At 39.4% G+C, this 27,375-nt stretch overlaps 1 protein-coding gene and 1 non-coding gene across 5 annotated transcripts in view; one reads left to right on the plus strand and one right to left on the minus strand.

Annotated features, from left to right (window-relative positions):
* The window catches only part of WAPL (WAPL cohesin release factor), an 87,292-nt gene that overhangs the window by 10,998 nt on the left and 48,919 nt on the right, over nucleotides 1-27,375 (plus strand). For 3 of the 4 annotated variants that reach the window (XM_025397066.1, XM_025397065.1, XM_025397064.1), the window contains 2 exons: nucleotides 11,560-12,585; nucleotides 14,971-15,089. In XM_025397066.1, the coding sequence (XP_025252851.1) occupies nucleotides 11,560-12,585; nucleotides 14,971-15,089 (1,145 nt within the window). The remainder of the gene's footprint in view (nucleotides 1-11,559; nucleotides 12,586-14,970; nucleotides 15,090-27,375) is intronic. The other variant, XM_025397062.1, reaches the window with a different exon arrangement.
* Nucleotides 24,610-24,716, minus strand: LOC112632214. Its single transcript, XR_003121286.1, has one exon. It is a non-coding gene; the product is annotated as a U6 spliceosomal RNA (small nuclear RNA).

The raw sequence follows: 27,375 nt of genomic DNA on the forward strand, positions 1-27,375 counted from the left end.
TTCTTTTCATACAGTGCTGTTGTATTCTGATGTGAATGAGATTAATTTTGTCATCTTCAAAGCTGTATGTTTAGAAGAGACTGTCACTGTAAGAACAGTTTTATCTTGATGTTGGAAATAAAGTTGTTTTGAGAGGGCCAAATTGTGGATTTCCTCTTGTCTCTGTTCAAGTAATTTTCTGCTTTTTTTTAATTTTAAAGATCTGATTTTTTTTTTTAAAGAGGTGGGATCTTGCCAGCTTGCCCTGGCTGGCCTCAGATTCCTGGGCTCAAGCGATGCTCCCACCTCAGCCTCCTGCCTCAGCCTTCTGAGAGGCTGGGATTACAGGCATGCCACCTGGCTTAAATAATTTTCTTTTTTATAAGAATGATGGGCCAGGCATGGTGGCTCACATCTGTAACACCAGCACTTGGGGATACCAAAGTGGGAGGATGGTTTGAGCCCAGGAGTTCAAAACCAGCCTGGTCAACATAGTGACATCCCATTTCTTCAAAAGAAGAAAAATTAGCCCGATGTGTCGGGGTGCACCCGTAGTTCCAGCTTCCTGGGAGACTGAGTTGAGGATCACTTGAACCCAGGAGTTCAAGGCTGCAGTGAGCCATGATTGGGTCACAACCTGGGCGACACAGCAAGATACCATCTCAAAAACAAAACGAGAATGATGACCAAACTATTTTTAATACTTACTGAATAAAGTTTTTGACTTGATTTTTATAGATATTTTCTACTTCTTATTTTCATATGTGTGTATACAAATGGAAATTCGACATTATGTAAATTATGAAAGAGACATTATAATTTTAAGTAAATTCATTTTGTTCTAAAGCAGAACTTTTGTTTCTTACTCAGATATTCTGAGTAAAAAGAGTATTATTCTCAAGGTTTGTGTATTAACAAAAGCATGGGAGACCACTTAAATTTCTTCTCAGATCCAGTTTGAATACCAGCTATGGGGTAAAATATGAAATTTATAAACATAGCCTCTGTACTTTAGAGTTATTGACTTCTGCTGGTCATGATAAAGAACTAACATGATGACAACACTTTTATATAATACATTGTGCTTTTCAGAGCATTTTCCCTAAGTATTCTATGCTTTTAGAACTTGAAGCCAGACAGCCAGGCACGGTGGCTACGCCTGTAATCCCAGCACTTTGGGTGGTCAAGGCAGGTGGGTCAGGAGGTCAGGAGTTCGAAACCAGTCTGACCAACATGGTGAAACTCCGTCTCTACTAAAAATACAAAAATTAGCCAGGCGTGGTGGTGTGCGCCTATCCCAGCTGCTCAGGAGGCTGAGGCAGGAGAATCACTTGAACCCAGTAGGCAGAGGTTACTGTGAGCCAAGATCACGCCCCTGCACTCCAGCCTAGGTGACAGAGTGAGACTCTGTCTCCATTAAAAAAAAAAAAGTAATCCCATCCCTTTGGGAGGCCGAGGTAAGCAGATCACGAGGTCAGCAGTTCGAGACCAGCCTGGCCAACATGGTGAAACCCCATCTCTACTAAAAATACAAAAATTAGTCAGACATGGTCCGGGCACCTGTATTCCCAGCTACTCTGGAGGCTGAGGTAGGAGAATCACTTGAACCCAAGAGGCGGGGGTTGCAGTGAGCCGAGACCACGCTATTGCACTCCAGCCTGGGCGTGCAGGGTAACTTGGGGGGTTTAAGGGAGCTGGAAAGAGTTCAGATAGATGTTACTTAAAGTGGGAGAGTGAGCTGTCTAGAGACAAAGTAGAATTCCTGGACATTATTGAGGCCTTAGTTGAAGTTGGTGTTACTGAAAACACATGGTCACTAATCTACCTAGTGTGTGAGTATGTTTTTTCCCCCTCCTTTAGTAGGCCCCATTACCTGGAACCTGGACAGAATACAGAATATTGGATAGGCTTATTAGAATTGTCCTCAATAGACATTCTGTCAGTCAGCGTGTGGAATGAAGAGAGAGAAGCAAGGGAATTTAGGATATTATTGCCCAGAGAGTGATTGAGAAGATTAGACTGTGGAATTTGAAATGCTGAGTGCCTGGACAGGGCTAATGAATAGGTGAAAGGGGAGAGAAAGGGTAGTATACTGAGAATCTGCTTAAGTAAAAATGAAGAATGGGAGTACTGGCACAAGCAAGTTGGATGGTTGGTAGGTTATGATTAAAAAAAAGTGGGCTATCTGATTTTAATGTTTAAGAAGTAAAGCATTTTAGGATGTACAGCAAGCTTCTGGATGAAACTGGTGGCTGAGATGGAATGCGGGAGATTGTTGATGATGAGATAGGTTAAGAAACTGGGAAGTCAGAGGGTTGGAATTTGGTGGAATTCAGTGTGATAGCAAAATTGGGATGGAGTAGATTATAAATATGGTGTAAAATCCTTAAATACATGAACAGTGAATAAGAGGTTGAATAAGAGGTTGTTAGATGACAGGTATTAGGAAGATTGGAAGGTAACTAGCACAAGCCTCAAAAGAAGGGGCTTTACTTTATTTATTTATTTATTTTTTGAGACTGAGTCTCGTTGTTGCCCAGGCGGGAGTGCAGTGGTGCAATCTTGGCTCACTGCAACCTCTGCCTCTCGGGTTCAAATGATTCTCCTGCCTCATCCTTCCGAGTAGCTGGGATTACAGGCGCCTGTCACCACACCTGCCTAATTCGTGTATTTTTAGTAGAGACTGGGTTTCACTATTTTGGTTAGGGTGGTCTTGAACTCCTGACCTCAGGTGATCCACCCGCCTCGGCCTCCCAAAGTGCTGGGATTACAGGTGTGAGCCACCGTACCCGGCCACTACTTTTTTTTTTTTCTTAAATCTTTCCTTGTTTATTTTTGTTGTCTTTTTTTTATTATTATTATTATTTGTTTAGTCTTACACAGGAAAATCAAAGAAGCCAAGAAGGGGCTTTTATATAACAGGGTGGAGGAGTAATCATTCTATAAAGAGGCTCTGGAGAGTCAGCATATCAGTGTCCCGAAACTGTCCTGCCCTGAAATAGCAGGGTGGGCTGCAGGAGAAGAGGCACCCTTAGTCAAGTGTAGGGCAAGGAAGTGGTAGAAAGGATGAACCCCAGGTATCCTTTTAATTTTTTTTTTTAGAAGCAAGGTCTTTCTCTGTTGCCCAGTCTGGAGTGCAGTGGTGTGATCATTGCTCACTGCAACCTTAAACTCCTGGGTTTAAGTGATCCTACTGCCCCCACTTCCTGAGTAGCTAGGACTATAGGAACGTGCCACCACGCCCGGCTGCTTTTCAAAATTTTTTTTTGTAGAGACAGTCTTAGTCTGTTATCTAGGCTGGTCTCTGACTCCTGGATGCAAGTGATCCCCCTGCTTTGCTCCCCCCAAGTGCTGGGATTATAGGCGTGAGCCACCACACGTGGCCAATATTGACATTTTAAAATATAACATGCAGTTTAGGTGTCATAGTGATTTTCTTTAACTTTTTTAAGTTGTAAAATAAAACATACAGAAAACCGCACAAAAGAGGTCTAGCTTAATTAATTATTAGAAGAGGAACACTCCTGTAACCATTACCTAGGTTAAGAAATAGAATTGTGCCAGCCACTCTAGAAGCTCTTCCATGCATCACTTCCTCACCCTCAAAGTATTTATTTATTTATTTTTTGGAGACAGGGTCTCACTCTGTCGCCCAGGCTGGAGTGCAGTAATGCAATCATATTTCTCTGCAGCCTCAATCTTCTGGGCACAGGTAATCCTGCCTCAGCCTCCTGAGAAGCTGGGACCACAGGTGTGCACCATCACAGTCAGCTAATTTTTTTGATTTTAGTAGAGACGAGGTCTCGAACTCCTGAGCTCAAGCAGTCCTCACACCTTGGCCTCCCAAAGTGTTGGGATTCCTGTCATGAACCACTGCTTCTGGCCCATAATTATTTTCTTGCTTGCAAATACCATAATTACCTGCTGTTCGTTCTCTTTTTTTTTTTTTTTGAGACGGAGTCTCGCGCTGTGTCACCCAGGCTGGAGTGCAGTGGCGCGATCTCGGCTCACTGCAAGCTCCGCCTCCCAGGTTCACGCCATTCTCCTGCCTCAGCCTCCGAGTAGCTGGGACTACAGGCGCCCGCCACCACGCCCGGCTAGTTTTTTGTATTTTTAGTAGAGACGGGGTTTCACCATGTTAGCCAGGATGGTCTCGATCTCCTGACCTCGTGATCCACCCGCCTCGGCCTCCCAAAGTGCTGGGATTACAGGCTTGAGCCACCGCGCCCGGCCTATTTTTCTTTTTTTGAGATGGAGTCTTACTCTGTCGTCCAGGCTCGAGTGCAGTGGCGCGATCTCGGCTCACTGCAAGCTCCGCCTCCCGGGTTCATGCCATTCTCCTGCCTCAGCCTCCTGGGTAGCTGGGACTACAGGCGCCCACCACCACACCTGGCTAATTTTTTTGTATTTTTAGTACAGACAGGGTTTCACCGTGTTTGCTAGGACGGTCTTGATCTCCTGACCTCGTGATCCGCCCGCCTCAGCCTCCCAAAGTGGGAGAGTATTACAGGCATGAGCCACCACACCTGGCCTAAATTCAAATTTTTAAGAGCTGCAGTCGGGCCTGGTGGCTCATGCCTGTAATCCTAGCACTTTGGGAGGCTGAGGTAGGCAGATCACTTGAGGTAAGGAGTTTGAGACCAGCCTGGTCAACATGTTGAAACCCTGTCTCTGCTAAAAATAAAAAAATTAGCTGGGAATGGTGACTTGCACCTGTAGTCCCAGCTACTCAGGAGGTTGAGACAGGAGAATCACTTGAACGTGGGAGGTGGAGACTGTGCCCCTGCCTCATTGACAGAGCAAGACTCTGTCTCCAAAAAAAAAAAAAAAAAAGTTGGACGCTGTGGCTGAAGCTTGTAATCACAGTACTTTGGGAGGCGGAGATGGGAGGATCACCCAAGTCTAGGAGTTTGAGACCAGTCTTGGCAACATAGAGAGACCCTGTCTCTACAAAAAAAAAAAAACAAAAAAAAAACTCCACAGCTTTTAGGAATTTTATGTGACTGTAATGCTGTAAACTGTTTTAAAAATGATTCTGTACTACATCATGATCACAGTTACCAGTGCTTACTTTTTTTTTAATCAAATGCTCTCTCTCTGTTAGCAGAATATTTGATCAAACTTAAATGCTGTAATTTATCAAACTTGAATGCTGTATATATTAAAGATAAAATTTACTGGAAATGTATCTTTTTAAGAGATGACTGGGCTTTTTTCAGTTAGTTTATATATATATGAATGAGTATTATTGCTAAAGTATATAAAGGTTTTGGACAAAAAAGTTTTTTGGCATCAATTTTATTCCTATTTTTTGTTGTTTGTTGTTGTTGAGATGGAGCCTCGCTGTGTTGCTCAGGCTGGAGTGTGTGGCTACTCACAGGTGTGATCATAACACAGCAGCCTCAAATGAACTGCTGGCCGCAGTACCCTGGGTAGCTCTAGGTGGGACTACAAGCACGTACTACTATGTCCCTGTTATTCCTATTTCAAATTTTTTTTTTGTTTTTGAGACTGAGTCTCGCTGTGTTGCCCGGGCTCACTGCAACCTCTGCCTCCCAGGTTCAAGCGATTCTCCTGCCTCAGCCTCCCAAGTAGCTTGGACTACAGATATGTGCTACCACACCCGGCTAATTTTTTGTATTTTTTAGTAGAGATGGGGCTTCACCGTGTTAGCCGAGATGGTCTCGATCTCCTCACCTTGTGATCGCCTGCCTCTGCTTCCCAAAATGCTGGGATTACAGGCGTGAGCCCCCGCACCTGGCATCCTATTTCAATTTTTTAATATGCGTAAATGTTGAGAAGCCATAAATTCATAAAATAAAGATAAGAATGGTAAGAATTTTGTTATAGCAGATTCTATTATTTGAATTCTTGCATGCCACAAAGCATGTGGTAATCATAGAAATTCATTGTAATAATGAATCAGTTAGGTCTTTTCAATTCTGTGAAATGCAATTAATTTAGGAAACTACCTGACATGAAAAGGATTTGTTACCCACACATGAAAGTTTTACTTAATTATGAAGTACAGAAACCAACAGTCTATCACGTTATCAACAATCTATCACATTATTTCTTTATAGTTCATGTCAAGAGTTGGAGAAATATACCATATAAGATTAGGGATAGGTGAGCGATATGCTGTTATTAATACTTGTAATGTGGGAGAAGAGTGATTGGTTAATGCCAGGTGGGTTGGCAAATCAGTTTTTGGAACAGTATACACCTGGAGGTTGGGGATTTAGAAGTGAATTTCCTTAAAACGCCATTGTACCTATATTTGGAAAGCCCTTGTATAGGCTTTCCACAGGCTGTGTTAGTGGGAGTTAAGGGAAGGCTGCGATAACCTGGACTGTTCTGTGTGGTGGGCCAAGCTGAGTAGTACTTTTGAAATTGTTTTTAGTTTAGTGTTTTATCTTTAAAATTGCATGTAAACTTTATATTTTATAGGTATGCCTTATAAAATATAAAATGTTTTGGATTACCAATTGTAACGCTTTACAGTTTTTTTGTTTTTTGTTTTTCCCCAAGACGGAGTCTCACTTTGTTGCTCAGGCTGGAATGCAGTGGCGGATCTTGGCTCACTGCAACCTCTGCCTCCTGAGTTGAAGTGATTCAACCAGCCTCAGCCTCCTGAGTAGCTGGGATTGTGCAGCACCACTCATGGCAATTTTTTGTATTTTTAGTAGACACGGGGTTTCACCATGTTGGCCAGGCTGGTCTCAAACTACTGACCTCAAGTGATCCACCCGCCTTGGCCTCCCAAAGTGCTGGGATTACAGGTGTGAGCCACAGCGCCTGGCCTTAACTGTTTTAAAAAATAATTTTTATCTTTCAAATCTTTGAGTAAAGATTTGCTCACTTAGGAAGATGTGCCGTGTTTTTCCTGTGGCCTTTCAGGTGCCTCTGGTGATCAGCCACATGACCATATTAACAGTGAAAAGTGAATTCCCTTCCACTGAACCAGTGCTGTTAACGGTCTGTTACACAGTCTTTAGTAGGCACAGCATGTGTGTCTATATTTGTGTTCTTAAAAACGCACACAAATGGGAGCATATATGCATATATATATTTAGTGTATTATGCCTTTAAAAACACTTAATCTTTTAAGATGTTTATTGTAACATAAGGCAGATCTATAAATATTAATAAGATTATAATTAAAATTATAATCTTATTTTAATTATAATCTGATATAGATTATTATAGATTTATTTATACACTGTTACAATCTTACTGATATTTATAGATCTGCCTTGGTTTTTTTAAAGCAGTTTCATAGTTTTCCATTGTAGTTTCCATAGTACTATAACTGGTTTTAGTTTCCATTGTAGTTTCCATAGTACTATAACTATAGTTTCCATAGTACTGTAACTGGTGTCTTACAGATAGTTTGGCTGTTTCTAGTGTTTTGCTATTACACATAATGCTACACAATATTATTATATACACATAAATGCTACACAGTATTACATACACATGTGTATTAATATATTAATATATTAGTATAATACACATGTATAATTATATTAATATATTAATACATGTGTAGTGTATTAATACATGTGTATTATATACACATAAATGCTACACAGTATTACACATAAATGCCACTTCAGTTTTCTCTGGAACGACCATTCATTGTTATTTGCTTTAACCTTTCTGATATGTTTTGTGCACATACAAGCAATACAGGCAGTTCCACATATCTTTGTGTACATGTGTGCCTGTGTATTTTATTTTATTTTATTTTTTTGAGGCGGAGTCTAGCTCTGTCGCCCAGGCTAGAGTGCAGTGGTGCGATCTCGGCTCACTGCAAGCTCCGCCTCCCGGGTTCCCGCCATTCTCCTGCCTCAGCCTCCCGAGTAGCTGGGACTACAGGCGCCGCCACCACGCCCGGCTAATTTTTTGTATTTTTAGTAGAGACGGGGTTTCACTGTGTTAGCCAGGATGGTCTCGATCTCCTGACCTCATGATCCGCCCGTCTCGGCCTCCCAAAGTGCTGGGATTACAGGCTTGAGCCACCGCGCCTGGCCGGCCTGTGTATTTTAAGCCACAAAATTAAAATCCACAAAATGATAATTTGCTGCTGTTTTGTACCTTACACTTTCTCATGTAATATCTGGGTGATAATACCATATCAGTTTTCTTTTTGGCCCTCTCCCTACCCTTTGAAAAAATACTGTTGCATGTTGTCAATTTCTGTATGTGCTATAAATTACACACGAATATGTCTTTGACCATTATGTCCCATGTCTGAATATAAGGGTAGGAGATGTTTCTTAAGTGGCATTGAAAGGGCTTATATTTACTTATCTTTGAGATGGAGTCTCGCTCTGTTGTCCAGGCTGGAGTGCACTGGCGTGATCTCAGCTCACTGCAACCTCTGCCTCCCAGGTTCAAGCAATTCTCATGCCTTTGGAATTACTGCGTGAGTCACCATGCCCAGCCCCTGCCCTACTTTTATTTTTAAAACAGTTTATGACTGGGCTCGGTTTCTCATGCCTGTAATCCTAGCAGTTTGGGAGGCTGAGGTGGGTGGATTGTCTGAGGTCAGGAGTTTGAGACCAGCCTGGCCCATGTGGTGAAACCCTGTCTCTACTGAAAATACAAAAATTAGCTGGGCATGGTGGAGGGTGCCTGTAATCCCAGCTACTTGGGAGACTGAGGCAGCTTGAACCTGGGAGGCAGAGGTTGCAGTGAGCAGAGATCGTGCCACTGCACTCCAGCCTGGGAGACAGAGTGAGACTCCGCTGCAAAACAAACAAACAAAAAACCCAAAAACACACAAAAATACCTTTTATTTGCACATGGTTCAATATGGTGTTGGTTAACAACTTCCCTCCTAGCACATTTCCTTAGCCACCTCAGTTTTCTCTGGAACAACCATTCATTGTTATTTGTTTTAACCTTTCTGATATGTTTTGTGTATATACCAGCAATACTGGCAGTTCCGCATATCTGTATGTACATGTGTGCCTGCGTATTTTAATCCACAAAATGATGATTTGCTGCTGTTTTGTACCTTACTCTTTCTCATGTAATTATCTTGGGGATAATACCATATCAGTTTTCTTTTTGGCCCTCCCCCTACCCTTTGAGAAAATACTGTTGCATGTTGTCAATTTCTGTATGTGCTATACATTACTTAGCCAATTCCTTATTAATGTCAGACTTTCAAGTTGCTTCCAATTTTTTTTAATAAGTTGCCTTATTTTTCAGACGTAAATACCACTCAATAGCCATGTAATCAACAACTAGTAATGTAAGCCCATTGTCCTTTATCTGTGGAATGAGATAGAGGTTTACATTTCGTTATCTGAAATCGTTGGGGCCAGATGTGTCTTAGAATTTAGAATTATTTTGGATTTTGGAAAGTTTATATTAACTCCCCTATCAGGATCTGAGGTGGTGTTCTCTATTCAAATATAGTGTTTCTTCAGAGGAGAAAATACCTTCCCTAAGTAGGGTAAATACTATAAACAGCCTCCCTTTGGTTGGGGTCGGGTTTTGCTTCCAAGTGTGTTGTGAGAAAACTTTTTACTTTTTAGAGCTTTTTGGATGTTGGAATTGTGGGAAAGGGATTATGAATATGGCAGTAGTACCTACCTGATGGTTGCTTTGAGATAAATTAATAGAAAGTATTTAGAATAGTACCAGGCGTATACTGAGGGCTTATATAAATATAGTTCAGCTTTGTTTTACTTTGAGTTTTGTGAGTGAAATTGAGTATCCTTCATAAGTTATTTAATTCATTATATATATTTTAATGAATTGCTTCTTTGTGTCCCCAGCTTCTGATTTATTTATTTTTGAGGCAGAGTCTTGCCTTGTTGCCCAGGCTGGAGTGCAGTGGTTCTATCTCAGCTCGCTGGAACCTCCTCTGCCTCCTGGGTTCAAATAATTCTTGTGCCTCAGCCTCCCAAGCAGCTAGGACTTGGGAGTGGGTGGCAGGTGCCACCACGCCTAGCTATTTTTTTTTTTGTCTTTTTAGTGGAGACAGGGTTTCGCCATGTTGGCCACGCTGATCTCGAACTTCTGGTCTCAAGTGATCTGCCCACCTCGGCCTCCCAAAGAGCCAGGATTACAGGCCTGAGTCATTGTGCCTGGCCCCTAGCTCCATTTTGTACTGGGACATTGGATTTACTGATATGTAAGGATTCTTAGTATATTAAGGAGTTTACCTTTTGTGTTTCCCTAGCAACTCATGATAAGCATTTTTCATGTGTGTATTCTTGATGTCATTATAATTTCGTTGGTGACAGCTGCTCAAATTTTTTTTTTTGAGACAGTCTTGCTTGTCACCCAGGTTGGAATGCAATCTATAGTGGCCTGATTATGGCACACTGCAGCCTTGACCTCCTACTCGGTAATTCTCCCACCTCAGCCTCCTGAGTAGCTGGGACTAGGCATGCCTCACCATGCCAGGCTAATTTTTGATTTTTTTGAAGAGACAGGGTTTTGCTAAATTTCCCAGGCTGGTCTGGGACTCCTGCACTCAAGTGATCTTCCTGCCTCAGCCTCCAACAGTGCTGAGATTTACTGGCATGAGCCACTGTGCTCGGCTCTGAAGCTGCAGTGAGCCGTGATCACACCACTGTATTCCAGTGTGGGTAACAGAGTGAGATCCTGTCTTGAGGGGAGGAAAACCTATTGGGTAGCATTAAACATTTTATAGGGAATCTGTCCATGTAAAGCATCCCTCTCACCTGTATTTGATGATACTAATTGAGATTTGTAAATAGATTTTCTTAAATGTAGATATATTTTGTAGAAGTAATTTTATTGTTTGTCATAGAGTATACATTTTGCCAGTGTTTTTCTACAAGTAAGTGTTGAGGGAATTAATAATAATACCAGTTGGAATCATATTTGTATCTCATTTGGAAAGGTTATAAAAATGTTCCGATAGTAAAAATTGAAGGCAACAAAAATGAATTCTCCACATATAAGATGAAGAGGCAGGCCAAGGATTTGTTACTGGCTGATATGCATAAATAGCCTCTATTAGCCATTTAACTAACACACCAGAACTACTGCTAAAAATTCCTTGAGGTTATATGGCTTTTAGGATTAGAAGAAATAACAGAAATAGCTAGAGAAACCTGATCCTATGGGCAGGCTTCTAGATAGAACTAGCATACCTTATGGGCAGCCCTATCCCAAATAAATAAAAACATTGGTAGAAGGTTTTTCGGTTGGTTTAGATTTTACTGAATAATTTTTAATTTAAGCATCTTTATTTGAAAAGCCCTTAATACCCCTAAGAAGGTTTGGCTGAGTCATTTGCATGTCATTCTGAATGGATTCCATTGCTTAACCCTGCTGAAATTTCTTGTGAGTTGATAATTTTAAGGGACTTGATTGCCTGAGGAAAGGTCAATAGAAGACATGAGAGCTATATACTGAAAAGACAGGAGAGAAAATGTCTGATATGTAAACGTTAATTTCTTCACAACCTAAAATTGTTTGCAGTTCTTTCGAGATTGATCATATACTATTGATTAACCACATGTCTGTTGTTTATTAACTTTTGTATTGATACCACTCATGTTTTTATCCTTTGACTTATTTTTACAGATAAAGTGGAGAATTTTCATGAAGAACGTGAGAAGAATAGTCACCATATTCACAAAAATGCTGACGACAGTACTAAGAAACCCAATGCAGAAACTACAGTGGCTTCTGAAATCAAGGAAACAAACGATACTTGGAACTCCCAGTTTGTGAAGAGGCCAGAATCACCATCAGAAATATCTCCAATCAAGGGATCTGTAAGAACTGGTTTGTATGAATGGGATAATGATTTTGAAGATATCAGATCAGAAGACTGTATTTTAAGTTTGGATAGTGATCCCCTTTTGGAGATGAAGGATGACGATTTTAAAAATCGATTGGAAAATCTGAATGAAGCCATTGAGGAAGATATTGTACAAAGTGTTCTTAGGCCAACCAACTGTAGGACGTACTGTAGGGCCAATAAAGCGAAATCCTCCCAAGGAGCGTCAAATTTTGATAAGCTGATGGATGGCACCAGTCAGGCCTTAGCCAAAGCAAACAGTGAATCGAGTAAAGATGGCCTGAATCAGGCAAAGAAAGGCGGTGTAAGTTGTGGGACCAGTTTTAGAGGGACAGTTGGACGGACTAGAGATTACACTGTTTTACATCCATCTTGCTTGTCAGTTTGTAATGTTACCATACAGGATACTATGGAACGCAGCATGGATGAGTTCACTGCATCCACTCCTGCAGATTTGGGAGAAGCTGGTCGTCTCAGAAAAAAGGCAGACATTGCAACTTCTAAGACCACTACTAGATTTCGACCTAGTAATACTAAATCCAAAAAGGATGTTAAACTTGAATTTTTTGGTTTTGAAGATCATGAGACAGGAGGTGATGAAGGGGGTTCTGGAAGTTCTAATTACAAAATTAAGTATTTTGGCTTTGATGATCTCAGTGAAAGCGAAGATGATGAAGATGATGACTGTCAAGTGGAAAGAAAGACAAGCAAAAAAAGAACTAAAACAGCTCCATCACCCTCCTTGCAGCCTCCCCCAGAAAGCAATGATAATTCCCAGGACAGTCAGTCTGGTACTAACAATGCAGGTAAGAATTTAAAAAAATATATATAGTAAGTACAGTAGTTCCCCCCTTACCTGCAGTTTTACTTTCTATGGTTTCAATTACCCAAGGTCAACCACATTCTGAAAAGAGGTGAGTACAGTATGATAAGATAAAGACCCCATTCACATAACTTTTATTATAGCATATTATTATTCTGTTTTATTCTTAGTCATTGCTAATCTCTTACTGTGCTTGATTTATAAATTAAACTTTATCATAGGTATGTATATGCAAAAACATAGTATATACAGGTTTTGGTGTACTATCCATGGTTTCAGGCATCCACTAGGAACTGGCATGTATCCCCTATTGATGGCGGGGGGACTACTTTAAATGTGTTTTTCAGGCTTAAATCAGCACCTACGTAGTTTCTTCCTAGATATTCAATTTTAACTTGTTATATTTATTAAAAGTACCTATTTAGAACTATCTAAAGGTACAGCATTTTAAGTGTTAATGATCAAGTCCCAAGTTTTAAGGAACCAATTTGTAGATTGGAGAGTCGTCATACTTTGAGTGTTAATTTAAGCTTTAGCACTTGAGAATTTTAAAGCATGTATGTATATGGGGCAGGGACACCAAATATCATGATGTTTCCACTTGACAAATGCAAATGCAGTGAAGACATAGATTAGATTTTGGACCTTTGGAACTATACTGATAACAAATGGTTATAATGAGGGAAATACCAGAAGATTAGAATTTAAAAACTCTTTGTGGTTGGCTGAAAACTAATAAACATTCAAAACACTCTCAAACCATCTTAAGTTGGTTCAATAAAATTGAAAAGTACCAGGTAACTATGCATTCACTCTTAACTGTGGAAATTTAATTTGTGTGGAGATTGTAGACCCGGTAATGACTAAAGGTCCTCAAGGAGTTCAGTCTCCACTGTGAGAGACAAACAAATGAAGTAGGTTAGCTCTGCTATAATTAAGTCATTACCTGACAAGGGCTTTGTGAGGTGGATTGACTGTCTAGTGAGGAAGAATTTGTGAAAGCTTCTGGGATACATGGTTTCTTAACCAAATATAGTTTTTCTGGATTGCTTTACATATTAAATAAAGCTTTTTTCCTGGTAGGGCCACAGAAGTGTCATTATGGTAAATTAGAATTACAATAGTATTTTAAAATACAGATTCTCTTATAGAATATAAGTCATTCTTGAGATTACCTGCCATTTTGCTTTATTTGGCCTAAAAATAGTTTTGCTTAATTTATTCTTCAAAACTAGACATACACAGGAGTACCCCTAGGGGCTCACCCCTACCTTCCCTGAAAAAAAAGAAAAAAGAAATACATCCAGTGTCGTCTTTGAATCTTTTCTGGAGAATGGAAGTTTGCCGCAGCCTTACTATAGTCACTGAAGATCTGGCTGGGCAGAACAGCTAGGCATTTGCTTCCTCAGTAGAATGATAAATACTGCTATACAGTACCAGTGCCCTTGTCCTGCTGCAGTTTACTTATAAGCTTTTATTCTAATCTGGATAGCAAGTTATCCCCTGCAATTGAAAATCTGTGACTGAAATTTACATCTTGGGTAATAAAACTTTTAAAGATTTAAAATGTGAAATTAGACTCCCTTTGAGAAACTTGAAGTAGATGCTAAATAACATTTGACAATTAGAGGCCATTTGGTTGATCTACCCAAAGTTGAAATTTGAGTCTTCATACCATATGTGAAACAGCAAAAAATTTTAAGCATTGGGATACAGAAAAGTCTTCCTATTTTTCCTATTTTGTTTAGCTTAGAAAAAGATACCTATTTTTAACCAGTTGGGAAATAAACTGATTTTTTGATTAGTTGTGTTTGAAGACCAACAAATCATTAAACTTTGTTGTATTAGGTCATTTTAAATCTCTTGCCAAGGATAACTGTCCTCCTTTTCTGGTGTTTTAAATGTGGCTTTTGTAGTTGCCAGCAGGCATTCTTTGAAGGCCAACGTGATTTAGTGGATTTAAAGTTCTGAAAAATGTTACAGGTAGATACCGCATGGTGTTTTGTATATGTATAAACTATACCATTCCAGTGGCAGTATCCATAGATATCCAGCAGTTATGTGACCTCTCGGAAGTAAGAAAATTATTTGGGAAAAGATTTGGTTTTTCCATTTAACATAAAATAAGACTAGAACACATACACAGCAACCAGGTTTATGATTTCTCTCTCGGGAGGGGCAAGCAGGAAGGGAGAATGGCAGAATGAAACTTCTTATTCTAGGGAGTATTTTGTCAGCTCTGTGGTGCTCTGATTCCTTTATTCTTTTCTTCCCATTTTCATTGATTCATATATATATAATCTTGATAGGTTTTCTGGTAGGTAATTTGAAATATTAGTAAGCTAGATAGTTTTGATTACTATTTCAGAAAACTTGGATTTTACAGAGGACTTGCCTGGTGTGCCTGAAAGTGTGAAGAAACCCATAAATAAACAAGGAGATAAATCAAAGGAAAATACCAGAAAGATTTTTAGTGGCCCCAAACGGGTAAGTAAAGCACTATCAGTGATTTTTATTATTTATTTGTTACTGGAGGGCTCAAATCTTTATTTTTTATTTGAAAGTTACTAATAAACATAGCAACTGTCTTTCAAAGGATATATGGAAGTCCTTTTTTCAGATGTAACCATTTTTTAAAAATTGTAAAATATACATATTTTTTGAACCATTCTCAAGTGTATAAATCAGTGGCATTACTTTCACGGTGTTATGTAACCATCACAATTATCTATACCCAAAACCTTTTTATCATATCCAACAAAAACTCTGTACCCATTAACCAATAACTTCCTCCCCCACCCCATGCCTAGTCAGTAGTATTCCACTCTGCTCTAGGAATGTGCTTTATCTAAGTATCTTATATAAATAGAATCGTACAATATTCATCATAAACCAGATACAAAAGGACAAACATTGTATGAATCTGGTTTATTTCACTAAGCCTGATTTGTCTAAGGTACATCTGTCTTTTACTGTATGTCAAAATTTCATTCCTTTTTATGGCTGAATAAAATTCCATTGTATGTGAGATATATATGTGTGTGTATATATATATATAAGAATAATATTCCATTGTGTGTGAGACAAACATACCACCACCACACCCCCACACCTTCCACGTTTTGTTTATCCATTCATCTGTTGATGGACACTTGGATTGTTTTTACCTTTTGGCTACTGTGAATAATGCTGCTGTGAAGGGTGGCACACAGCTATATTTGTTTGAGTTTCTGCTTTTAGTACTTTTGGATATATACCTAGGAGTGGATTTCCTGGGTCAATATGGTAGGCCTGTAACTTTCTGAGGAACTGCCAAACTGTTCTCTGTGATGTCTGCACCATTTTACATTGCTACCAGCAATGTATGCTACCAGCAGTGTATGAGAGCCCTAGTTTCTTCATATCCTTATCAGCACTTCTATTTTCTGTTTTTTGATAATAGCCTAATGGGTGTGAAGTGGTATCTCATAGTGGTTTGATTTGCACTTCACTAATGACTAGTGATGTTGAGCATTTTTTATATGCTTACTGGCTACTTTTGTATCTTTGAAGAAATGTCTAAGTCCTTTGCCCAGTTTTTGCTTCTTTGTTTTGGATGGAGTTTCGCTCTTGTTGCCCAGGCTGGAGTACAATAGCACAATCTTGGCTCACTGCAACCTCCGCCTCCTGGGTTCAAGCGATTTTCCTGCCTCAGCCTCCCAGGTAGCTGGGATTACAGGCATGTGACACCATGCATGGCTAATTTTGTATTTTTAATAATGGGGTTTCATCATGTTTGTCAGGCTGGTCCCTAACTCCTGACCTGAGGTGATCCACCTGCCTCGGTGTCCCAGAGTGCTGGGATTCCAGGCGTGAGCCACCGTGCCTGGCCCCTTGCCCATTTTATAATTGAGTTTTTTGTTTTTATTGAGTTGTAGTAGTATGTTAATCCTTATCAGTAATAGGATTTACAGATACTTTCTTCTATTTCATTAGTTGTTTTTCACCATATTGATATTGTCCTTTGATGCGAAAAAGTTTTTAATTTTGATGTTCAATTTATCCTTTTGTTGTCTGTGCATCTGGTGTCATATCCAAGAAATTGTTGCCAGATCCAGTGTTACGTACCTTTTCATTTATGTTTTTTTCCTATAGTTTATAGTTTTAGGTCTTTACGTTTAGATCTTTGTTCTGTTTAAGTTAATTTTTGTATATGGTATAAGGTTAGGGCCAATTTTATTCCTCCTCCTCTTTTTTTTTTTTTTGAGATGGTCTCACACTTACCCAGGCTGGAGTGCAGTGGTGTGATCACTGTTCAGTGCAGCCTTGACATCCTCGGGCTTAGGTGATCCTCCCACCTCAGACTCCTGAATAGCTGGGACTACAGGCGTGTATTTTGATACCTGGCTAATTTTTGTATTTTTTGTAGAGATGTGGTTTCACTTTGTTGCCATGCTGGTCTTGAACTCCTAGGCTCAGGCTCTCTGCCTACCTTGGCCTCCCAAAATGTAGTATGGTCCAGCATAGGTATTGAGAATAATTTGATTTCACCTTTTTTGTAAAAAAATTCCTTAAATAGCTTGTTAATAGTATTCTGTTATTTAAAGTTAAAATTAGAGATTGTCAGTACCTTTTATTCTTGTAGATTGAATTGCTTTTAAGTAATAAATGAGTGTGTTCAATTTTTATGGCCTTATTTTTCCTATTTCACCTAAAGAGCCCATTTGGGGATCTTTTCAATGTAATTGTGCTATGGTTTTGCACTCCCAGGTGCTTAGGTGAGACTTTGAATTTCTAGAAAACTGTATGACTTCACAGTGATATATGTAGTTGTATTTTAACAACCTTTTTGAGTAATTTTGGATATTCTTCTACAGTACTACCCCAAAACTCAAAAATGGGAGTCTCTTGATGATTAGTTGCAATTTGGAATCTGAAACCGTGCCAGTAACCTTTCATACCATTGCATTAAAATCTGCTGCTTTATCTTGCATTTTGAATGGGCATTTACCCATACATGCTTTATAACATCATGTACTAGTCACTTGCAAAATACTGGTTACGATGAATTATGCAAATCTTTCAAATGATGACACATTTCATTATACAGTATCAAAATACCACTGTCAAACTCAGAAAAGTTTGTAAGTACTGAGAACCTGTCAAGTTCACAGTGGTAGATACAAGTTCTCTAAACTTTGTTTTTGCTTGAAAGTTCAATTTTTTGTTGTTGTTGTTGTTGGAAGCAAAGGAAAACAACTGATGGTAACAGATTTACTCTTTGTTTTCGAGAAAATGCCTGCCACATTCCCATGTTTGAATCAGCATAGTTTGTCGACCTTTCCAGTAAAGAATGATGTTTGAGAAAAAAGTAGCTAGTTTGGCTTGCAACTTAAACAGTGGTGGTTTTTTCTCCATACAACCACTGTACTTTACATGCAGCAGAAGTGTTTTATGCATACTTGTTTTGTCACAGAGATTATTAGTATATTCAGGGATAGAGATTTAATAAAATTAACCATCTTTATTCCTTCATTAAGGGCTTTAAGTGAAACTGGCATTTTACTTTTTGACTGCTACATAGTATGTAGCAGTTCAGAAGTCCTGCCTTTATTGGTGCTAAGGCACCAGCAGTTTTACCCACCATTGCTTTTGCACCATCCATACAAATGTCAATCCAGTAAAAAAAGCCAGATAACATCTTTATAAAAATTTTTTTGAGGTGGAGTCTTGGCTCTGTTGCCTAGGCTGGAGTGCAGTGGCACGATCTCAGGTTACTATAGCCTCTGCCTCCCAGGCACAAGCAATTCTCCTGCCTCAGCCTCCTGAGTAGCTGGGACTACAGGCAAGTGCCACCATGCCTGGCTAATTTTTTGTATTTTTAGTAGAGATGGGATCTCATCATGTTGGCCAGGCTGGTCTCGAACTCCTGGCCTCAGGTGATCCACCTGCTTCGGCCTCCCAAAGTGCTGCAATTACAGGCGTGAGCCAATGCACCTGGCCCCATCTTTAAAAAAAAAAAAAAAGAAAAAAAAGAAAGGAAAAAATGTAGTCGGGCATAGTGGCTTGGTTGTAGTCCCAGCTACTTGGGAGGCTGAGGCAGGAAGATCACTTGAACCCAGGAGTTCAAGGCTGCAGTGAGCTATGATCACATCACTTCACTCCAGCCTGGACAACAGAGTGAGACCCTGTCTCTTAAAAATAAATAAGTTAAATAAATAAACTAAAATTTGAAATATACAGAAAATGTGAAAGAGCAGTAAGATGAATACCCATATCCCTCTGCCTAGATTGATTTCCAATTAGCATTTAACCATAATTGTACATGGTCCCTTCCCTTTCTCGCTCTCTATAATACGTATTTACTGTATAATATATAATACTTATATTAAATATAGATAGTCTTATTTGCAAGTTTATTATATTAAATATATATAAGGTCTATTTGAAAGTAAGTTGCCTGCATTTCTTAAGAGAAAGGTCTTATACCTGTGGTTATATAACACTTAATTCCTAATAATTCTTTGATATAATCTGATAATCACTGTGTATTCAGTTTTCCCCATCTTCAAAATGTCTTTTCATATTTTTTTTTCCCAAACCATAATCATTTAGTTATGTCTCTTTTAGTTTTGAACAGTACCCTCCTTTGAAAAAAATTCCCGTTGGCCCTGATGTTTTTTCTTTTCTTTTTGTTTTTTTTTTTTTTGAGACGGAGTCCCACTCTGTCACCCAGGCTGGGGTGCAGTGGCGCCGTCTCTGCTCACTGCAAGCTCTGCCTCCTGGATTCACGCTATTCTCCCGCCTCAGCCTTGTGAGTAGCTGGGACTACAGGTGCCTGCCACCACGCCTGGCTAATTTCGTTTTTGTATTTTTAGTAGAGACCTGGTTTCACCGTGTTAGCCAGGATGGTCTCGATCTCCTGACCTCGTGATCCGCCTGCCTCGGCCTCCCAGAGTGCTGGGATTACAGGCATGAGCCACTGCGCTCAGCCGGCGCTGATGGTTTTTTAAGAGCCTAGGCTATTTGTCTTACAGAAAGTTCTACATTCAGAATTTATCTGATTGTTTCCTACTGATGTCATTTAACTTGTTACATCACTGCATTACAGTACCAGAATTTAAGTCTGGAAGTTTGATTAAATTCAGGTTAGACTTTGTGTGTGTGTGGGAGGGGGGAGAGACTATTTCACCGGTTGCATCGTGTATGATGCTTTACATCAGAAGTCTCATGACATCTGGTTACTCCACTCTTAGCGTTGTTTGATCACCAGCTCTCTCCAGAATATAAGTACATTTCTGCTTTTATAATTTAGTTAGGAAACTTCAGAATGCTAGTCTGGTACCACATGCATGCCTATTCTCCACTGTTGTCTTACCTCATCATTTTCGTATCCATTGTTGAGCTTTGCCTACATCATTTATTGCTCGAGTTACAGAATGATGAATTTTCTAATCATTATTTCTTACACATTTAATAGCTGAAATTTTGTAAAGAGGAACCTTCATCTCTCTTCCTTCTTCCCGTCTCCTTCCCACTGTCTCCATCACTATAAATTCAGTAATTTCTGCTTATTGGATAACATTTTTAGTTACGTTATGCTAAGTTAAGTAACTCAGACACAAAGAATATTAAAAATGGCATGATTTTACTTGTGTGTCAAACTAAAAATAGTTGAATATGTAGAAACAGAATAGAATGGTGGTTACCAGGGATGAGGAGGGGGAGGAAATAGGGCAGTGTTGGTCAGACAGTACATACTTGCAGTTACACAGGATGAATAAATGTAGCTATCTGATGTATAGTAGCAGACCTGTAGTTAATAACATAGGATATTTGCTAAGAGAGTAGATTGTAGGTGCTCTTAACACACACATAGGGTAACTGGAAAGTGATGGATGCTTGTAGTAATCACTGTGTATATTAAAGCATTATCTTGCGTGTGAAATATATGCAATAAAAATAAATACTATTTACTAAATGTTTTATAGTTGATTTTGCTTTTTTTTTTTTTTTTTTAAGTTGAAGTTGTTTTAGATTTGGCCAATGTGAACCATTTCAAGCTGTCTCTTGTATCCTTTTGAAATAACCTGTCATCTTTGAGCACTTCCCTTGCCTTCTGTACGATAAGATGGCTCAGGCTCATCTTGTAGATTCCCTGTTAAGTCATGGAATCACGTGTTTTTCTAGGAACTTGGTTCTGTTTGTGGACGTTAGTACTCAGAAACCAAGATCTGAGTGCTGAATGTGTTCATCACATCAAGGGCCTTTGGACAGAGTTAGGAGATACGTTGAAAAATGAACCATGAGTTTATGTTATTGATAGTTTTTTTTTTTTTTCAAATTTATTTATTATTTTATCTTTTTGTGAGACAGAGTCTTGCTCTGTCACCCAGGCTGGAGTGCGGTGGCATGATCTTGGTTCACTGCAACCTCCGCCTCCCGGGTTCAAGTGCTTCTCCTGCCTCAGCCTCCCGAGTAGCTGGGATTACAGGCGTGCACCACCATGCCCGGCTAATTTTATTCGTATTTTTAGTAGAGATGGGGTTATTCCATGTTGGTCAGGTTGGTCTCGAACTCCCGACCTCAGGTGATCCACCCGCCTCAGCCTCCCAAAGTGCTGGGGATTATAGGCGTGAGCCACTGCGCCCAGCCTTCAAATGTAACATCACAGAATTGTATACTTATTTGCTTTATCCTACAGCATACATATATATAAAAATTATAATTCCAGGGACATGAGCAATAAATATACTGAGTGAATTTTAATTTCTTTGCAATTTGTTTTGTCCTTAGATTATAGTTTACTTAGGATGAACAGTTACGGTAGTGTGTTAAAATTTGTTGAAATGATTTTTATATTGTCTGCTTATGGTTAATTCTATATTCAGTTGAGGTCATTTGTACCTATTTGTGTTCTGTTTTTTTAACTTAGTTTTGAACTTAATGTTGGAGTAATTTCTTTGCTACGAACATAGCTTAGAAGGCAGCAGTGTACATGTACTTGACCTGATTACGAAGGAATCTATCTGGCCTAAAGTAAATCAGGTCATGGCAACTGAGTCAGCAGCAGACCTATTTACTGTTAATGGATGCAACGTGATAGTGTCAGAAAATTAAGAAAATTATTGCTAATTTATAAAACAAAAAGAGCTATGGGACTGAGCTTATTTGAAAAATGTAATATGAGTAAAATTGTGTATGTGGTTTTTTTGTTTGTTTGTTTTTGTTTTTTGAGATGGAGTCTCACTGTGTCGCCCAGGCTGGAGTGTGGTGGCACGATCTCACTCACTGCAACCTCTGCCTCCTAGGTACAAGCAATTCTCCTGCCTCTGCCTCCCAAGTAGCTGGGATTACAGACATGCACCACCATGCCTGGCTAATTTTTGTCTTTTTAGTAGAGATGGGGTTTCACCTGTTTGCCAGGCTGATCTTGAACTGCTGACCTCAAGCAATCGGCCCACCTTGGCCTCCCAAAGTCCCAAAGTGGGCCTCCCACCGCGCCCAACCAAAGCTGTGTCTTAACAAGCTGTGTCTTAACATAGTAGCGCCCCCCCCCTTTTTTTTTCAAGGCAAAGCCTTTATTCATTTTAATGTTGCACAAGTGTAAGGAACATATAATCTGGATTTATTAACTTTAGGTAACAGTAATTTAAAAGATAGAGAAAGGTCTCATATTACAGAAATTTAAAAATTGACTACAATAAATGGTGAAGAAAACTAACAATAGAACAGGACAACGTTCAAATAGGTCATACAATTAACAAATGGGGCCAAGAGATCAACGTATATCCCACGACATCTTTCATGCAATGTTTCAGCTTTTTTTCCCCCCAAACATAGAGGCCAATTAATTCAAATTAGCCCTATTAAGAATATTAGTTTGTTTCCTTCTGAAATTAATATTTGAGTGGAAAATGTATTAACTCATGGTTTCCTACTGAAGTTTAAGATTCCACCAGATGATGCTCAGATTTAGACAGTGCTAGAATAAGATACTACTGGGTGATTATTTCGAAGTATGAACTACAGGTAAAATCTGAAAGGACATAAACAATATTTTCTAATTTAAAAGACATAATAAATATAAATGAATTAACTCACATAACCTACTTACAAACAAAACTAGAAGAAACACAGCTTTTAGGAGCCAACTGCAGTTGATTTCATGACTTAACAGGAGCAAGATCTTAGATGTAGCCCTGACGTTTTATTCCCAGAAGAGCCTTACTTAAGTAAATGCCACAGATTTCTTTATGTATGAGAAATTAGGATTTATGGAAAGCTCAGTTCTCCAGGGAAGTTTTACATAAGTTACCTCACGTGTACCGGGAGAAAAAAAAGGACGAGATAGGTGGGTATAGGAAATGTTCTCAGCAGTCATTCCAGTCTCTGTTTTCTTTTTGTTGTTGTTGTTTTTTGAGACATGGTCTTGCTTTGTTGCCTAGGCTGGAGTGCAGTGGCATGATCATGGCTCATTGCAACCTCAGCCTTTGGAGGGTAGCTAGTGCCTGTAGCTGTGACTACAGGCATATGACACCACATTTGCTAATTTCTGTATGTTTTGTACAGATGGGGTCTCATGTTGCCCAGGCTGGTCTTGAACTCCTGGGCTCAAGTGATCCGCTCTCTTTGGCCTCCTAAAGTGCTGGAATTACAGGCATAAGCCAATGTGCCTGGCCCATTCTCTGTTATAATAGAAGCACCCGTGTGTAGTTGGTAGGCCAGTGGGAATATCTGGATTTTCTGGCTCTCTAATCTGATTAGATTTAAGAATACCAGTGGCCCCATTTCCAGGTGGTAAAGAGGTAGTCTGTGACTTGTAGTGGCAAGAGTTTTCCTCCTGCTCTATCACACTTTTTCAGCCTAAGCACTATTGATATTTTGTACTGAATAATTCCTGGTTTGGAGGCTGGCCCTGTACATTGGAGGATATTTAGCAACATCCCTGGCCTCTATCCACTCGTTGTCAGTAGCATCCCCCTCTTGCCTAGTTGTTACAACCCAAAATGTCTTTAGACATTGCTAGATGTTTCCTGGGGAGTGAAATGCATCCTCCTCCCATTGATGTATATGTATGTGTTTGTGACTTGATAGTAATTTCAGATGTGATGCCCCTTACTCCTGAATACCTAGTTTGTACTTTCTAAAAACAAAAGCACTTTACTATACTGCCACAGAATACCCATCAAAACCAGAGTTAACATTGATGTAATCCATTGTCTAATCCACAGATCCCATTCAAATTTCAGCAATTGTCCCAGTAATGTTCTTTACAGCAAAACAACTAAACCACATCCCCATGTCTCCTCAACAAAGAACCCATGATCTAATCCAGAATCACATGTTAAATGTAGTTGTCACAAGTCTCTACTCTCCTTCAGTTGGCCATGGGATCTGTGTTTCCTGGTCTTTTCATGGTTTTTACATCTTTGGGGGAGTTAAGGCCAGTTATTTTGTCGAATGTCCCTCAGTTTGTGTTTGATGCCTTCTCATGATTAGACTCAGGTTAGATAGTTTTGATGGCAATACAGAGGAGATGCCATTTTCTTGCTGCATCGCAGCAGGTAGTATGTAATGTCAGTTTGTACCATTACTATTGATGTTAACTGATCACTTGGTTAAGATAGTATTTATCAGGTTCGGCACCTTTCCTCATTAGACTTTCACCCACTAGTTTTAGCATTGATTCTTGCCTGAGTCAGTTTTTACAACATTGGTTGCCAAATGTGATTTCCTAATTATAGTATTTGTTCTACAGTTATTAGTATTTGGCCTTCTAGTGTAAGGTAGATATTTTCTTCCCCTCCATGTAGGTTAGAATGTATGCATGTATTTTTGTATGTATTCATTCAATTATTACAGTATGAACATGGATTTCTACTTTATTCAGTCATTTTTTACTGTATTTATTTAAATCATACTTCTGTCATTAGTTTGATCTTCTTAGATTTGGTTGGTGGATGTTCCTTCAAGCTGACTTTGATGTGTCCCACTATTTTGCATTTCCTTACTGACATTCTGTTTTCTTTAATTTTAACGCTTCATGAATTTGTGTGTCATCCTTGTGCAGGGGTCTTGCTAATCTTCTTGATATCGTTCCAGTTTTTGTATATGTGCTGGTGAAGCAAGCACCTTACTGACATTCTAAGATGTTCCAGGCTCATCCTATACTTTCCCAGTCCTGGAGTCAGCCATTTCTTCAAGGATTCCTGTTTGCAGTTCATGGAGAATGGTATTTAGAAATAAATATTTGTTCACTAGGTATGATTATTTCTTCTGAAGTGTCATTGCTGCTAGGGTCTCTTTGAGTAGACAGCTAGGAAACATGTAAAAATATGCATATACCCTTTCATATACAGACACATGCCTATTTCATGGTCATTCTATGTATGTTTAGAACCATGAGTTCATACTAATATTTCCGATACCATGTTTTATTCTAGACTTCTCATTTTCCATATTTTAATTCCCTTCACCGAGAGAAATCTGGTTTCCATTATCCTCCATATGTGTTCTTATTTTCACAATCCTCATGTATGTAACCAGTTTCTTGATTATGCCGGCCATCTTCCTCACCTTAGTTCTGCTGACATAGTCTGGCCAAGAGGTCCCCCTTCCCTTTACCTACCCCTCTACCCTGTGTTAGAAAGCATTAACTCTTAAGCATACTTGTCTGTGAGAATTTTCTTTAATGTCTCCCAGGAATATAGAGGAGTTGTTAATATCAAGATTGAGGGCTGACTGTAGGAATACATGCCTCAGAAAGAAGATGAGGAGGGTGAAGAAGAAAACTTGTAGTAAAAACATAGTTGAGACAATGATTCAGAAAAGTTGTCACTTGCTGGTGAGAAAAGGAAAGATAGGATTTGATAGATTGGGTTGAAACATACCTGGATTTAAGTACCTATTGTTTCTAGGTAAGGTTTTGATCATTGAGCAGTTCTTGGTGCTTTCGTTCATGAAATGTCATCCAGTTTCTGATTTCTGGCTGTAGCTTCCCTACATGCCATTATTTGTAGCTGTCATATGTGTGCTGATATACTTAGATTATTTCTTCTGCTTGCCCTGCTTGTGGTTTGATTTCTACCTTTTCATTTAGCTGCTGCGTGTCATCCCTGCTTGTAAGCATTCATTGTCTGTATAGTCAGCCTGACTATACAGGTTTTCAGTGCTTGTGGGGTTGGTTGTGTTTTACTTGGTATGTTGGCCGTCTTGTTGTGCAGTTAAGACTGTTGCTGGGTCATTGATGAAACTAACCATAACGTCAATCTCAGTTTCAGTTCTCAAATATTTAATACCTTTACGTTCTTTTTTGTTGTTGTTGAGACAGGGTTTCACTCCTGTTGCTCAGGCTGGAGTGCAATGGTGTCATCATGTCTCACTGTAGCCTCGACTTCCTGGGCTCAAGTGATCCTCCTGCTTCAGCCTCTTGGGTAGCTGGGACTACAAGTGCACGCCACTGTGTCCAGCTAACTTTTTTATATTTTTTGTAGAGATGGGATTTCACCGTTTTTCCCAGGCTAGTCTCGGGCTTCTGAGTCTAGCCATCTGCTGGTCTGGGCCTCCCAAAGTGTTGGGATTACAGACATAAGCCATCATGCCCAGCCTGTACCTTTACTTTCATCATTCCCCTGTGGTTTAAAGCTAGGCCCTTCTGGCACTATCTTTTGTCTAACTCTTTAAGGAACATTCTGGACTTAATTTTTTCTTCCCGTCTGTCCTTCAATATGACACTGGATAGTGGGCTTCTGGGCAATTAAAATTTATCAGTATAAATCATGGTTACATATTTAGTTGTTTTAGAATGTTACAATTACATAAACCTGCAGTTTTAAAGTTGGATATAGCTGTATACTTTGATAAACTTCATTTTTTGTTTCATAAAATGAGTTTATACAGGTTTTCAACTTAAGTAGCAAAATCTTACAATTGAAGAGACTTTAAAGGACAAGTACTCCCACATCTCACCCAAGAACAAATGTTCCTTCCACACAGTATCTTCCTTTAGCAGTTAGAACCCACTCTCATGAAATAGCATATTTTTCTGTCAGAACAGTTTCACCCAGTGTTACCTTTGTTCTATGTATAGGAACTCACTGACCATCTTGAGATCCAGTCATCATGTGGTATTGTGAGATCCACTATATTCTCAAGTACTAGAAACCTGTATTAATTGATATGAAGCCTGAAAAAAAGAGTGACTGTAGCAATTGGATTGGTGATGAGGGAAACTGGCAAAAGTGTGGAAGTTAATAGCAGCTGCCATTCATTACAGCTCTGGGGTGGGTGATCCAAAGAGTTGTTGAAGCTGAGCAGGTTCTGGCTGGGCCTGAGTATGGAAGAGAGGGAGTCGGTTTTAGTTGCCTTTTTTTATCATTGTTTTTATTTAGTGTTTACTACATGACTTTCACTGTGCTAGGGATACAAAAAGGAATAAGAAGAGTATCTTAAAAAGGCAGAATTGTTTTTTCCTGCTGGAATTTTGAGCAGTCTTAGTATTTCCTTAGTGTGTTTGTTCCAAACCAGAAGCATTATTTCTTCCTTTTATATAGGTAATATTTAACTTAAATAATAAACCGGATAATTAAAATCTTTGATCTATGTAAGTAGGCTGGGTGCAGTGGCTCACGCCTTTAATCCCAGCACTTTGGGAGGCCGAGATTGGCGGATCATGAGGTCAGGAGATCGAGACCATCCTGGCTAACATGGTAAAACTCCATCTCTACTAAAAAAAAAAAGTACAAAAAATTAGCCGGGTGTGGTGGCAGGCGCCTGTAGTCCCAGCTACTTG

This window comes from Theropithecus gelada, chromosome 9 (assembly GCF_003255815.1).
Source record: "Theropithecus gelada isolate Dixy chromosome 9, Tgel_1.0, whole genome shotgun sequence".
Lineage (NCBI taxonomy): Eukaryota > Metazoa > Chordata > Mammalia > Primates > Cercopithecidae > Theropithecus > Theropithecus gelada.